Raw genomic sequence first — 15,665 nt, forward strand, 5'->3', positions numbered from 1 at the left:
GGGGTATCAGGTGCAGTAATAGGGACACATATGGCAGCAGTGGCTCAGTATTGGGATATCAGGGGCAGTAATAGGGACACATATGGCAGCAGAGGCTCAGTATTGGGGTATCAGGGGCAGTAATAGGAACACATACGGCAGTAGCGGCTCAGTATTGGGGTATCAGGTGCAGTAATAGGGACACATACGGCAGCAGCGGCTCAGTATTGGGGTATCAGGGGCAGTAATAGGGACACATACGGCAGCAGCGGCTCAGTATTGGGGTATCAGGGGCAGTAATAGGGACACATATGGCAGCAGAGGCTCAGTATTGGGGTATCAGGTGCAGTAATAGGGACACATACGGCAGCAGAGGCTCAGTATTGGGGTATCAGGTGTAGTAATAAGGACACATACGGCAGCAGCGGCTCAGTATTGGGGTATCAGGTGCAGTAATAGGGTCACATACGGCAGTAGCGGCTCAGTATTGGGGTATCAGGTGCAGTAATAGGGACACATACGGCAGCAGCGGCTCAGTATTGGGGTATCAGGGGCAGTAATAGGGACACATACGGCAGCAGCGGCTCAGTATCGGGGTATCAGGTGCAGTAATAGGGACACATACGGCAGCAGCGGCTCAGTATTGGGGTATCAGGGGCAGTAATAGGGACACTTACGGCAGTAGCGGCTCAGTATTGGGGTATCAGGTGCTGTAATAGGGTCACATACGGCAGCAGCGGCTCAGTATTGGGATATCAGGGGCAGTAATAGGGACACATACGGCAGCAGCGGCTCAGTATTGGGGTATCAGGTGCAGTAATAGGGACACATACGGCAGCAGCGGCTCAGTATTGGGGTATCATATGCAGTAATAGGGACACATACGGCAGCAGCGGCTCAGTATTGGGGTATCAGGTGCAGTAATAGGGTCACATACGGCAGCAGCGGCTCAGTATCGGGGTATCAGGTGCAGTAATAGGGACACATACGGCAGCAGCGGCTCAGTATTGGGGTATCAGGGGCAGTAATAGGGACACATACGGCAGTAGCGGCTCAGTATTGGGGTATCAGGTGTAGTAATAGGGACACATACGGCAGAGGCTCAGTATTGGGGTATCCGGTGCAGTAATACGGACACATAGGGCAGCGGCGGCTCAGTATTGGGATATCAGGTGCAGTAATAGGGACACATGGCAGCAGCGGCTCAGTATTGGGGTATCAGGGGCAGTAATAGGGACACATACGGCAGTAGCGGCTCAGTATTGGGATATCAGGTGCAGTAATAGGGACACATACGGCAGCAGCGGCTCAGTATTGGGATATCAGGTGCTGTAATAGGGTCACATACGGCAGCAGCGGCTCAGTATTGGGATATCAGGTGCAGTAATAGGGACACATACGGCAGCAGCGGCTCAGTATTGGGGTATCAGGTGCAGTAATAGGGACACATACGGCAGCAGCGGCTCAGTATTGGGGTATCAGGTGCAGTAATAGGGACACATACGGCAGCAGCGGCTCAGTATTGGGATATCAGGTGCAGTAATAGGGACACATACGGCAGCGGCGGCTCAGTATTGGGGTATCAGGTGCAGTAATAGGGACACATACGGCAGCAGCGGCTCAGTATTGGGGTATCAGGTGCAGTAATAGGGACACATACGGCAGCAGCGGCTCAGTATTGGGGTATCAGCAGGATGAGCAGTTTTTGCAGATTGGGAATAGATGGTGATGGCTGGAATATGAGAAGTAAAATGTGCCTTTCTTGTATTCTCTGCAGGTGAGTCCTGGCTGGAAGAAGTTGTCATGTTGATCTAAGTCAAATGAAAAGACGTAAAAAGGCGAACGACTCCATCAGAAAGAATGTCAGCTGTAAGTGATTGTCTGTAACTGTGCTGTGATCTGTGATATGTTCTGTAGTACTAGTCTTTACCACTGACCATATGGCGGTAATATCCATGCTGGTCTTGATATAGAGATTATATTCCGTAATAGCGCAGTCATCTTCTACATCCACTATTAGGGGGCGTCACCGAGTTGTAATCAGGGTTATCTGGTTAGGGGCCCACTTAGAACCAAAACCCTAGCTACGCCTCTGGTGGTAGGATAACAGTTGTATTCAATAGCAGAAGCGTTGGATAAAATAACCCTACTGTGCTGCATGAATGAGACGACACAACGAGCTCAGGTTCTGATTTTATTGTCAGTGCTGATGGTTACAGTCCACCCTCAGTGGTGTGTGCAGCGAGATTGTCAGCTCTACTGGTAAATACCTGAGTGCTCCACATGGCATCACCAAGACGGGTGTGATCAACCTCGGTGGTGGCAGGAGACCAGGCCTAGCCAGGCGACTGCTCACCTGTGTTCAGCCCCAAAGGCTTTCTACTAAATTCAAATATGTAAATCATCAATATATTAATTGAGTGAGTAATGTGACCAATAGAATAACATACAAAATGCATATCAACCAAAGAGAAGCATCAAATACAAATTGTACCTGAATAAAATGCTAAAGATCAAATAATATCATATAATAAGTGGGGAGAACACAGAACAGGCATCAGATGGGGACGGCTTACATTACAGATAGTCCAAGGAACGTCCTACACAATGTTACTTCATGTAAAACCCATGCTCATCTAGACCGAAGCTGGAGAATGTTACATAATGGCAGGAATAAGGCGACACTACATAAGACCGGGGAAGATACAATCTATAGACCGACTCCACTCCCGCCACATGTTTCACCTTGGCTTCCTCAAGGGTAGGACGTCTCATAAAATTTGTCATTTGTACTGCACAATTCTGATGCATCTGGTCGGGTTTGCTCTTCACTTATTTTCCATATGTTTTATCTTTATTAGATTATTAATTTTATAAAATGTTATAAGTAATGTCAGACTGAAGTGGGGGAGCCACAATCCAGAGCTGCACCTTGTAGGCCACAGTCATGATCTGCATTGGCATGGTGCATTGATGGGGCATCTATTGGAAGAATGCCCATCCTTGTCAGTACACAGCTGGTTTCTGCCATCTCGTCCTGGACGTTTGTGGAAGAGGCCATATTTACAGGACAAGTAGGTCTGGGGATATTTCATGTTCCAATAACGGACACTTGAGTGCTGCACTGAAGTCCACCAGCGGTCACTGACACTCTGGCTGAGAGTAACATGTTTTTGGCACTTTTCCATGGCCTGCAGATGAAGAATGTGGCTAACTTTATACAGAAGATGATGAACCCCCATTTTATGGCCATGGTGGGGTGCGGTATTCAGGACCACTGGCAGGAACAATCTGTCGGCTCCTGGATGGCATAATGGACCCAGGTGGAATTTCCGCTGCAGTATAATTGCACGACGCGTCTCTGCAGTCCCAGCTCGCGGCAGCACTTACAGAAACGTGCGTAAGTGTTAACGTTGTAGTTGTAGATGCTGGCGGACGGACACTTCCCATCACATGAAACAATGTTAACCTGCAGGAATAGGAAAGGAATATCATCACTGGTTACTATAGAGTTCCTCAGAGGCCGGATATTGGTGCGCCGCGGCCCCACTGGTGAGCAATTAACACATAAGTATGCATAAAGCCGCCCAAAAAAAGCATGAGCACACAAAGGGACACGGACACCGCCGCACATAAGTGGAGAGCTGCTGGGATATGACGGACCCCCGGGGGGCCGCTTACCGGCGTGTTGCTCCTGCAGTCGTTCTTCCTGATGGTCATTCGCACTGTGACTCTCTTGCAAAACTTTCCATCTTCTTTGCCTGAAAATGAGAGTTAAACCCTTTATCTTCGGAAACTCCATGTACTTAGAGACCAACAAAACTCCATACCAATAGTCTCCGCCACGTATACCTTCAGCCATGGTAAAACTATAAATCCTAGCCCATCCGCACAGCTGCAGCCATAGGCTACTGCTGCATACAGGGTACAGGTGACAACATGGTCAGACGACAAGAGCCACGGAATATCAGTCACTTACATGTTTTACAGCATCCATCTAAGAATGATACAACATATCCTCCCATCTGGAAAAAGAAAAAAAGGCATATCATAAAAGGTGAAAAGAGGCCGCACCGCGGGGGAAGAGAGGCCGCACCATAGGGGAAGAAAGGGCGCACCGCGGGGGAAGAGAGGCCGCACCACGGGGGAAGAGAGGCCACACCGCAGGGGAAGAGAGGCCACACCGCAGGGGACGAGAGGCCGCACCGCGGGGGAAGAGAGGCCGCACCACAGGGGAAGAGAGGCCGCACCACAGGGGAAGAGAGGCCGCACCATAGGGGAAGAGAGGCCGCACCATAGGGGAAGAGAGGCCGCACCGCGGGGGAAGAGAGGCCGCACCACAGGGGAAGAGAGGCCGCACCACAGGGGAAGAGAGGCCGCACCACAGGGGAAGAGAGGCCGCACCACAGGGGAAGAGAGGCCGCACCGCGGGGGAAGAGAGGCCGCACCACGGGGGAAGAGAGGCCGCACCATAGGGGAAGAGAGGCCGCACCATAGGGGAAGAGAGGCCGCACCGCGGGGGAAGAGAGGCCGCACCACAGGGGAAGAGAGGCCGCACCACAGGGGAAGAGAGGCCGCACCACAGGGGAAGAGAGGCCGCACCACAGGGGAAGAGAGGCCACACCATAGGGGAAGAGAGGCCGCACCGCAGGGGAAGAGAGGCCACACCATAGGGGAAGAGAGGCCGCACCGCAGGGGAAGAGAGGCCGCACCGCGGGGAAGAGAGGCCACACCATAGGGGAAGAGAGGCCACACCGCAGGGGAAGAGAGGCCGCACCGCAGGGGAAGAGAGGCCACACCGCAGGGGAAGAGAGGCCACACCGCGGGGGAAGAGAGGCCACACCGCAGGGGAAGAGAGGCCGCACCACAGGGGAAGAGAGGCCGCACCACAGGGGAAGAGAGGCCACACCACAGGGGAAGAGAGGCCGCACCACAGGGGAAGAGAGGCCGCACCATAGGGGAAGAGAGGCCACACCGCAGGGGAAGAAAGGCCGCACCGCGGGGGAAGAGAGGCCGCACCACAGGGGAAGAGAGGCCACACCGCAGGGGAAGAGAGGCCACACCACAGGGGAAGAGAGGCCACACCGCAGGGGAAGAGAGGCCACACCGCGGGGGAAGAGAGGCCGCACCATAGGGGAAGAGAGGCCGCACCATAGGGGAAGAGAGGCCGCACCGCGGGGGAAGAGAGGCCGCACCACAGGGGAAGAAAGGCCGCACCGCGGGGGAAGAGAGGCCGCACCACAGGGGAAGAGAGGCCACACCGCAGGGGAAGAGAGGCCGCACCGCAGGGGAAGAGAGGCCGCACCGCGGGGGAAGAGAGGCCGCACCACGGGGGAAGAGAGGCCGCACCACAGGGGAAGAGAGGCCGCACCATAGGGGAAGAGAGGCCGCACCATAGGGGAAAAGAGGCCACACCACAGGGGAAGAGAGGCCACACCGCAGGGGAAGAGAGGCCGCACCGCAGGGGAAGAGAGGCCGCACCACAGGGGAAGAGAGGCCGCACCATAGGGGAAGAGAGGCAACACCGCAGGGGAAGAGAGGCCGCACCGCAGGGGAAGAGAGGCCACACCATAGGGGAAGAGAGGCCGCACCGCAGGGGAAGAGAGGCCGCACCATAGGGGAAGAGAGGCCGCACCACAGGGGAAGAGAGGCCGCACCGCAGGGGAAGAGAGGCCACACCATAGGGGAAGAGAGGCCAGACCACGGGGGAAGAGAGGCCACACCGCAGGGGAAGAGAGGCCGCACCATAGGGGAAGAGAGGCCGCACCATAGGGGAAGAGAGGCCACACCACAGGGGAAGAGAGGCCGCACCATAGGGGAAGAGAGGCCGCACCATAGGGGAAGAGAGGCCGCACCATAGGGGAAGAGAGGCCGCACCATAGGGGAAGAGAGGCCACACCGCGGGGGAAGAGAGGCCGCACCACAGGGGAAGAGAGGCCGCACCACAGGGGAAGAGAGGCCGCACCGCAGGGGAAGAGAGGCCACACCATAGGGGAAGAGAGGCCGCACCGCAGGGGAAGAGAGGCCGCACCACAGGGGAAGAGAGGCCACACCGCAGGGGAAGAGAGGCCGCACCATAGGGGAAGAGAGGCCGCACCATAGGGGAAGAGAGGCCGCACCATAGGGGAAGAGAGGCCACACCGCAGGGGAAGAGAGGCTGCACCGCAGGGGAAGAGAGGCCACACCATAGGGGAAGAGAGGCCACACCGCAGGGGAAGAGAGGCCGCACCATAGGGGAAGAGAGGCCGCACCATAGGGGAAGAGAGGCCACACCGCGGGGGAAGAGAGGCCGCACCACAGGGGAAGAGAGGCTGCACCATAGGGGAAGAGAGGCCGCACCATAGGGGAAGAGAGGCCGCACCGCGGGGGAAGAGAGGCCGCACCACAGGGGAAGAGAGGCCGCACCACAGGGGAAGAGAGGCCGCACCGCAGGGGAAGAGAGGCCACACCATAGGGGAAGAGAGGCCGCACCGCAGGGGAAGAGAGGCCGCACCATAGGGGAAGAGAGGCCGCACCACAGGGGAAGAGAGGCCGCACCGCAGGGGAAGAGAGGCCACACCATAGGGGAAGAGAGGCCAGACCACGGGGGAAGAGAGGCCACACCGCAGGGGAAGAGAGGCCGCACCATAGGGGAAGAGAGGCCGCACCATAGGGGAAGAGAGGCCACACCACAGGGGAAGAGAGGCCGCACCATAGGGGAAGAGAGGCCGCACCATAGGGGAAGAGAGGCCGCACCATAGGGGAAGAGAGGCCGCACCATAGGGGAAGAGAGGCCACACCGCGGGGGAAGAGAGGCCGCACCACAGGGGAAGAGAGGCCAGACCACGGGGGAAGAGAGGCCGCACCACAGGGGAAGAGAGGCCGCACCGCAGGGGAAGAGAGGCCACACCATAGGGGAAGAGAGGCCGCACCGCAGGGGAAGAGAGGCCGCACCACAGGGGAAGAGAGGCCACACCGCAGGGGAAGAGAGGCCGCACCATAGGGGAAGAGAGGCCGCACCATAGGGGAAGAGAGGCCACACCGCAGGGGAAGAGAGGCTGCACCGCAGGGGAAGAGAGGCCACACCATAGGGGAAGAGAGGCCACACCGCAGGGGAAGAGAGGCCGCACCATAGGGGAAGAGAGGCCGCACCATAGGGGAAGAGAGGCCACACCGCGGGGGAAGAGAGGCCGCACCACAGGGGAAGAGAGGCCGCACCATAGGGGAAGAGAGGCCGCACCATAGGGGAAGAGAGGCCGCACCGCGGGGGAAGAGAGGCCGCACCACAGGGGAAGAGAGGCCGCACCACAGGGGAAGAGAGGCCGCACCACAGGGGAAGAGAGGCCGCACCGCTGGGGAAGAGACGCCGCACAGCAGGGGAACAGGCTGCACCGCAGGGGAAGAGAGGCCGCAACACAGAGGAAGAGAGGCCGCACCACACGGAAAGAGAGGCCGCACCACACGGAAAGAGAGGCCGCACCACAGGGAAAGAGGTCGCACCACAGGGGAAGAGAGGCCGTACCACAGGTGAAGAGGCCGCACCACAGGGGAAGAGAGGCCGCACCGCAGGGGAAGAAAGGCCGCACCGCAGGGGAAGAGAGGCCGCACCGCAGGGGAAGAGAGGCCGCACCGCAGGGGAAGAGAGGCCGCAACACAGGGGAAGAGAGGCCGCACCACACGGAAAGAGAGGCCGCACCACACTGAAAGAGGTCGCACCGCAGGGGAAGAGAGGCCGCACCGAAGGGGAAGAGAGGTCGCACTGCACGGAAAGAGAGGCCACGCCGCAGGGGAAGAGAGGCCGCACCGCAGGGGAAGAGACGCCGCAACGCAGGGGAAGAGAGGGTGCACCGCAGGGGAAGAGAGGCCGCACCATAGGGGAAGAGAGGCCGCACCACAGGGGAAGAGAGGCCGCACCACAGGGGAAGAGAGGCCGCACCACACGGGAAGAGAGGACTCGCTTTCCCTGTGATGCAGCCTCTCTTCCCCTCTCTACACAAGAGGGGCAGAGAGACAACCCAAGAGGGGCAGAGATGCTACACAAGAGGGACAGAGAGACTATACAAGGGGTGCAGAGAGACTACACAAGAGGGGCAAAGATGCTAGAAATGCTACACAAGAGGGGCAGAGAGAACTGAAGAGGGGCAGAGAGACTATACAAGAGGGGCAGAGAGACTACACAAGAGGGGCAGAGATGCTAGAAATGCTACACAAGAGGGGCAGAGAGAACTGAAGAGGGGCAGAGAGACTATACAAGAGGGGCAGAGAGACTATACAAGAGGGGCAGAGAGACTACACAAGAGGGGCAGAGAGACTACACAAGAGGGGCAGAGATGCTAGAAATGCTACACAAGAGGGGCAGAGAGAACTGAAGAGGGGCAGAGAGACTATACAAGAGGGGCAGAGAGACTATACAAGAGGGGCAGAGAGACTATACAAGAGGGGCAGAGAGACTACACAAGAGGGGCAGAGATGCTAGAAATGCTACACAAGAGGGGCAGAGAGAACTGAAGAGGGGCAGAGAGACTATACAAGAGGGGCAGAGAGACTATACAAGAGGGGCAGAGAGACTACACAAGAGGGGCAGAGAGACTACACAAGAGGGGCAGAGAGACTACACAAGGGGGGCAGAGAGGCTACACAAGAGGAGCAGAGAGACTACACAAGAGGGGCAGAGAGACTACACAAGAGGGGCAGAGAGACTACACAAGAAGGGCAGAGAGACTACACAAGAAGGGCAGAGAGACTACACAAGAGGGGCAGAGAGACTACACGAGAGGGGCAGAGAGACTACACGAGAGGGGCAGAGAGACTACACGAGAGGGGCAGAGAGACTACACGAGAGGGGCAGAGAGACTACACGAGAGGGGCAGAGAGACTACACGAGAGGGGCAGAGAGACTACACGAGAGGGGCAGAGAGACTACACGAGAGGGGCAGAGAGACTACACGAGAGGGGCAGAGAGACTACACGAGAGGGGCAGAGAGACTACACAAGAGGGGCAGAGAGACTACACAAGAGGGGCAGAGAGACTACACAAGAGGGGCAGAGAGACTACACAAGGGGGGCAGAGAGGCTACACAAGAGGAGCAGAGAGACTACACAAGAGGGGCAGAGAGACTACACAAGAGGGGCAGAGAGACTACACAAGAGGGGTAGAGATGCTACACAAGAGGGGTAGAGAGACAACACAAGAGAGGCAGAGAGACTACACGAGAGGGGCAGAGAGACTGCACAAGATGGGCAGAGAGACTACACGAGAGGGGCAGAGAGATTACACGAGAGGGGCAGAGAGACTACACGAGAGGGGCAGACAGACTACACGAGAGGGGCAGAGAGACTACACAAGAGGGGCCGAGAGGCAACACAAGAGAGGCAGAGAGACTACACAAGAGGAGCAGAGAGACTACACAAGAGGGGCAGAGAGACTACACAAGAGGGGCAGAGAGACTACACAAGAGGGGCAGAGAGACTACACAAGACGGCCAGAGAGACTACACAAGAGGGGCAGAGAGACTACACAAGAGGAGCAGAGAGACTACACAAGAGGGGCAGAGAGACTACACAAGAGGGGTAGAGATGCTACACAAGAGGGGTAGAGAGACAACACAAGAGAGGCAGAGAGACTACACGAGAGGGGCAGAGAGACTGCACAAGATGGGCAGAGAGACTACACGAGAGGGGCAGAGAGACTACACGAGAGGGGCAGAGAGACTACACAAGAGGGGCAGAGAGACTACACGAGAGGGGCAGAGAGACTACACAAGAGGGGCCGAGAGGCAACACAAGAGAGGCAGAGAGACTACACAAGAGGAGCAGAGAGACTACACAAGAGGGGCAGAGAGACTACACAAGAGGGGCAGAGAGACTACACAAGAGGAGCAGAGAGACTACACAAGAGGGGCAGAGAGACTACACAAGAGGGGCAGAGAGACTACACGAGAGGGGCAGAGAGACTACACAAGAGGGGCCGAGAGACTACACGAGAGGGGCAGAGAGACTACACGAGAGGGGCAGAGAGACTACACGAGAGGGGCAGAGACTACACAAGAGGGGCAGAGAGACTACACAAGAGGGGCAGAGAGACTACACAAGAAGGGCAGAGAGACAACACGAGAGGGGCAGAGAGACTACACGAGAGGGGCCGAGAGGCAACACAAGAGAGGCAGAGAGACTACACAAGAGGGGCAGAGAGACTACACAAGAGGGGCAGAGAGACTACACAAGAGGGGCAGAGAGACTACACAAGAGGAGCAGAGAGACTACACAAGAGGGGCAGAGAGACTACACAAGAGGGGCAGAGAGACTACACAAGAGGGGTAGAGATGCTACACAAGAGGGGTAGAGAGACTACAGAAAAGGGGCAGAGAGACAACACAAGAGAGGCAGAGAGACTGCACAAGATGGGCAGAGAGACTACACGAGAGGGGCAGAGAGACTACACGAGAGGGGCAGAGAGACTACACAAGAGGGGCCGAGAGACTACACGAGAGGGGCAGAGAGACTACACGAGAGGGGCCGAGAGGCAACACAAGAGAGGCAGAGAGACTACACAAGAGGAGCAGAGACTACACGAGAGGGGCAGAGAGACTACACAAGAGGGGCAGAGACTACACGAGAGGGGCAGAGAGACTACACAAGAGGGGCAGAGAGACTACACAAGAGAGGCAGAGAGACTACACAAGAGGGGCAGAGAGACAACACAAGAGGGGCAGAGAGACTACACAAGAGGGGCAGAGAGACTACACAAGGGGGGCAGAGAGACTACACAAGAGAGGCAGAGAGGCTACACAAGAGGGGCAGAGAGACTACACAAGAGGGGCAGAGAGACTACACAAGAGGGGCAGAGAGACTACACGAGAGGGGCAGAGAGACTACACGAGAGGGGCCGAGAGGCAACACAAGAGAGGCAGAGAGACTACACGAGAGGGGCAGAGAGACTACACAAGAGGGGCAGAGAGGCTACACAAGAGGGGCAGAGAGACTACACAAGAGAGGCAGAGAGACTACACAAGAGGGGCAGAGAGACAACACAAGAGGGGCAGAGAGACTACACAAGAGGGGCAGAGAGACTACACAAGGGAGGCAGAGAGACTACACAAGAGAGGCTACACAAGAGGGGCAGAGAGACTACACAAGAGGGGCAGAGAGACTACACAAGAGGGGCAGAGAGACTACACAAGAGGAGCAGAGAGACTACACAAGGGGGGCAGAGAGGCTACACAAGAGGGGCAGAGAGACTACACAAGAGAGGCAGAGAGACTACACAAGAGGGGCAGAGAGACAACACAAGAGGGGCAGAGAGACTACACAAGAGGGGCAGAGAGACTACACAAGGGGGGCAGAGAGACTACACAAGAGAGGCAGAGAGGCTACACAAGAGGGGCAGAGAGACAACACAAGAGGAGCAGAGAGACTACACAAGGGGGGCAGAGAGGCTACACAAGAGGGGCAGAGAGACTACACAAGAGAGGCAGAGAGACTACACAAGAGGGGCAGAGAGACAACACAAGAGGGGCAGAGAGACTACACAAGAGGGGCAGAGAGACTATACAAGGGGGGCAGAGAGACTACACAAGAGAGGCAGAGAGGCTACACAAGAGGGGCAGAGAGACAACACAAGAGGAGCAGAGAGACTACACAAGGGGGGCAGAGAGGCTACACAAGAGGGGCAGAGAGACTACACAAGAGAGGCAGAGAGACTACACAAGAGGGGCAGAGAGACAACACAAGAGGGGCAGAGAGACTACACAAGAGGGGCAGAGAGACTACACAAGGGGGGCAGAGAGACTACACAAGAGAGGCAGAGAGGCTACACAAGAGGGGCAGAGACAACACAAGAGGGGCAGAGACTACACAAGAGGGGCAGAGAGACTACACAAGAGGGGCAGAGAGACTACACGAGAGGGGCCGAGAGGCAACACAAGAGAGGCAGAGAGACTACACAAGAGGAGCAGAGAGACTACACAAGAGGGGCAGAGAGGCTACACAAGAGGGGCAGAGAGACTACACAAGAGAGGCAGAGAGGCTACACAAGAGGGGCAGAGAGACTACACAAGGGGGGCAGAGAGACTACACAAGAGAGGCAGAGAGGCTACACAAGAGGGGCAGAGAGACTACACAAGAGGGGCAGAGAGACTACACAAGAGGGGCAGAGAGACTACACAAGAGGGGCAGAGAGACTACACAAGAGAGGCAGAGAGACTACACAAGGGGGGCAGAGAGACTACACAAGGGGGGCAGAGAGACTACACAAGAGGGGCAGAGAGACTACACAAGAGGGGCAGAGAGACTACACAAGAGGGGCAGAGAGGCTACACAAGAGGGGCAGAGAGACTACACAAGAGGGGCAGAGAGACTACACAAGAGGGGCAGAGAGGCTACACAAGAGGAGCAGAGAGACTACACAAGAGGGGCAGAGAGACTACACAAGAGGGGCAGAGAGACTACACAAGAGGGGCAGAGAGGCTACACAAGAGGGGCAGAGAGACTACACAAGAGGGGCAGAGAGACTACACAAGAGGGGCAGAGAGGCTACACAAGAGGGGCAGAGAGGCTACACAAGAGGGGCAGAGAGACTACACAAGAGGGGCAGAGAGACTACACAAGAGGGGCAGAGAGACTACACAAGAGGGGCAGTGAGACAACACAAGAGGGGCAGAGAGACTACACAAGAGGGGCAGAGAGACTACACAAGGGGGGCAGAGAGACTACACAAGAGAGGCAGAGAGGCTACACAAGAGGGGCAGAGAGACTACACAAGAGGGGCAGAGAGACTACACAAGAGGGGCAGAGAGACTACACGAGAGGGGCAGAGAGACTACACGAGAGGGGCAGAGAGACTACACGAGAGGGGCAGAGAGACTACACAAGAGGGGCCGAGAGAATACACGAGAGGGGCAGAGAGACTACACGAGAGGGGCCGAGAGGCAACACAAGAGAGGCAGAGAGACTGCACAAGATGGGCAGAGAGACTACACGAGAGGGGCAGAGAGACTACACGAGAGGGGCAGAGAGACTACACAAGAGGGGCCGAGAGACTACACGAGAGGGGCAGAGAGACTACACGAGAGGGGCCGAGAGGCAACACAAGAGAGGCAGAGAGACTACACAAGAGGAGCAGAGACTACACGAGAGGGGCAGAGAGACTACACAAGAGGGGCAGAGACTACACGAGAGGGGCAGAGAGACTACACAAGAGGGGCAGAGAGACTACACAAGAGAGGCAGAGAGACTACACAAGAGGGGCAGAGAGACAACACAAGAGGGGCAGAGAGACTACACAAGAGGGGCAGAGAGACTACACAAGGGGGGCAGAGAGACTACACAAGAGAGGCAGAGAGGCTACACAAGAGGGGCAGAGAGACTACACAAGAGAGGCAGAGAGACTACACGAGAGGGGCAGAGAGACTACACGAGAGGGGCAGAGAGACTACACGAGAGGGGCCGAGAGGCAACACAAGAGAGGCAGAGAGACTACACGAGAGGGGCAGAGAGACTACACAAGAGGGGCAGAGAGACTACACAAGAGGGGCAGAGAGGCTACACAAGAGGGGCAGAGAGACTACACAAGAGAGGCAGAGAGACTACACAAGAGGGGCAGAGAGACAACACAAGAGGGGCAGAGAGACTACACAAGAGGGGCAGAGAGACTACACAAGGGAGGCAGAGAGACTACACAAGAGAGGCTACACAAGAGGGGCAGAGAGACTACACAAGAGGGGCAGAGAGACTACACAAGAGGGGCAGAGAGACTACACAAGAGGAGCAGAGAGACTACACAAGGGGGGCAGAGAGGCTACACAAGAGGGGCAGAGAGACTACACAAGGGGGGCAGAGAGACTACACAAGAGAGGCAGAGAGGCTACACAAGAGGGGCAGAGAGACAACACAAGAGGAGCAGAGAGACTACACAAGGGGGGCAGAGAGGCTACACAAGAGGGGCAGAGAGACTACACAAGAGAGGCAGAGAGACTACACAAGAGGGGCAGAGAGACAACACAAGAGGGGCAGAGAGACTACACAAGAGGGGCAGAGAGACTACACAAGGGGGGCAGAGAGACTACACAAGAGAGGCAGAGAGGCTACACAAGAGGGGCAGAGACAACACAAGAGGGGCAGAGACTACACAAGAGGGGCAGAGAGACTACACAAGAGGGGCAGAGAGACTACACGAGAGGGGCCGAGAGACTACACAAGAGGAGCAGAGAGACTACACAAGAGGGGCAGAGAGGCTACACAAGAGGGGCAGAGAGACTACACAAGAGAGGCAGAGAGGCTACACAAGAGGGGCAGAGAGACTACACAAGGGGGCCAGAGAGACTACACAAGAGAGGCAGAGAGGCTACACAAGAGGGGCAGAGAGACTACACAAGAGGGGCAGAGAGACTACACAAGAGGGGCAGAGAGACTACACAAGAGGGGCAGAGAGACTACACAAGAGAGGCAGAGAGACTACACAAGGGGGGCAGAGAGACTACACAAGGGGGGCAGAGAGACTACACAAGAGGGGCAGAGAGACTACACAAGAGGGGCAGAGAGACTACACAAGAGGGGCAGAGAGGCTACACAAGAGGGGCAGAGAGACTACACAAGAGGGGCAGAGAGACTACACAAGAGGGGCAGAGAGGCTACACAAGAGGAGCAGAGAGACTACACAAGAGGGGCAGAGAGACTACACAAGGGGGGCAGAGAGACTACACGAGAGGGGCAGAGAGACTACACGAGAGGGGCAGAGAGACTACACAAGAGGGGCAGAGAGGCTACACAAGAGGGGCAGAGAGACTACACAAGGGGGGCAGAGAGACTACACAAGAGGGGCAGAGAGACTACACAAGAGGGGCAGAGAGACTACACAAGAGGGGCAGAGAGGCTACACAAGAGGGGCAGAGAGACTACACAAGAGGGGCAGAGAGACTACACAAGAGGGGCAGAGAGGCTACACAAGAGGAGCAGAGAGACTACACAAGAGGGGCAGAGAGACTACACAAGGGGGGCAGAGAGACTACACGAGAGGGGTAGAGAGACTACACGAGAGGGGCAGAGAGACTACACAAGAGGGGCAGAGAGACTACACAAGAGGGGCAGAGAGACTACACAAGAGGGGCAGAGAGACTACACAAGAGGGGCAGAGAGGCTACAGAAGAGGGGCAGAGAGACTACACAAGAGAGGCAGAGAGGCTACACGAGAGGGGCAGAGAGACTACACAAGAGGGGCAGAGAGGCTACACAAGAGGGGCAGAGAGACTACACAAGAGAGGCAGAGAGACTACACAAGAGGGGCAGAGAGACTACACAAGAGGAGCAGAGAGACTACACAAGGGGGGCAGAGAGGCTACACAAGGGGGGCAGAGAGGCTACATGGGAGACGCAGAGAGACTACACTAGAGGGGCAGAGAGTCTACACAACAGATGCAGAGATGCTACACAGGAGGGGCAGAGAAGCTACGTAAGAGGGGCAGAGAGGCTACACAAGGGGGGCAGAGAGGCTACATGGGAGACGCAGAGAGACTACACTAGAGGGGCAGAGAGTCTACACAACAGATGCAGAGATGCTACACAGGAGGGGCAGAGAAGCTACACAAGAGGGGCAGAGAGACTACACAAGGGGGGCAGAGAGACTACACAAGAGGAGCAGAGAGACTACACAAGGGGGGCAGAGAGACTACACAAGAAGGTTATGGCGCTACATTTACATTAGTGGAGCAGAT

At 56.5% G+C, this 15,665-nt stretch overlaps 1 protein-coding gene across 1 annotated transcript in view; it reads right to left on the reverse strand.

The window, feature by feature from the left end:
- Nucleotides 1–2,160: 2,160 nt before the first annotated feature.
- Nucleotides 2,161–15,665, reverse strand: part of OTOG (otogelin) — a 563,613-nt gene continuing 550,108 nt past the window's right edge. The window contains exons 47-49 of the mRNA XM_069768186.1: nt 3,959–4,004; nt 3,661–3,740; nt 2,161–3,448 (exon numbers count right to left, since the gene is read on the reverse strand). Of these exons, the coding sequence (XP_069624287.1) occupies nt 3,248–3,448; nt 3,661–3,740; nt 3,959–4,004 (327 nt within the window). The 3' untranslated portion in view covers nt 2,161–3,247. The remainder of the gene's footprint in view (nt 3,449–3,660; nt 3,741–3,958; nt 4,005–15,665) is intronic.

The sequence above is a fragment of the Ranitomeya imitator genome, chromosome 5 (genome assembly GCF_032444005.1).
Source record: "Ranitomeya imitator isolate aRanImi1 chromosome 5, aRanImi1.pri, whole genome shotgun sequence".
Lineage (NCBI taxonomy): Eukaryota > Metazoa > Chordata > Amphibia > Anura > Dendrobatidae > Ranitomeya > Ranitomeya imitator.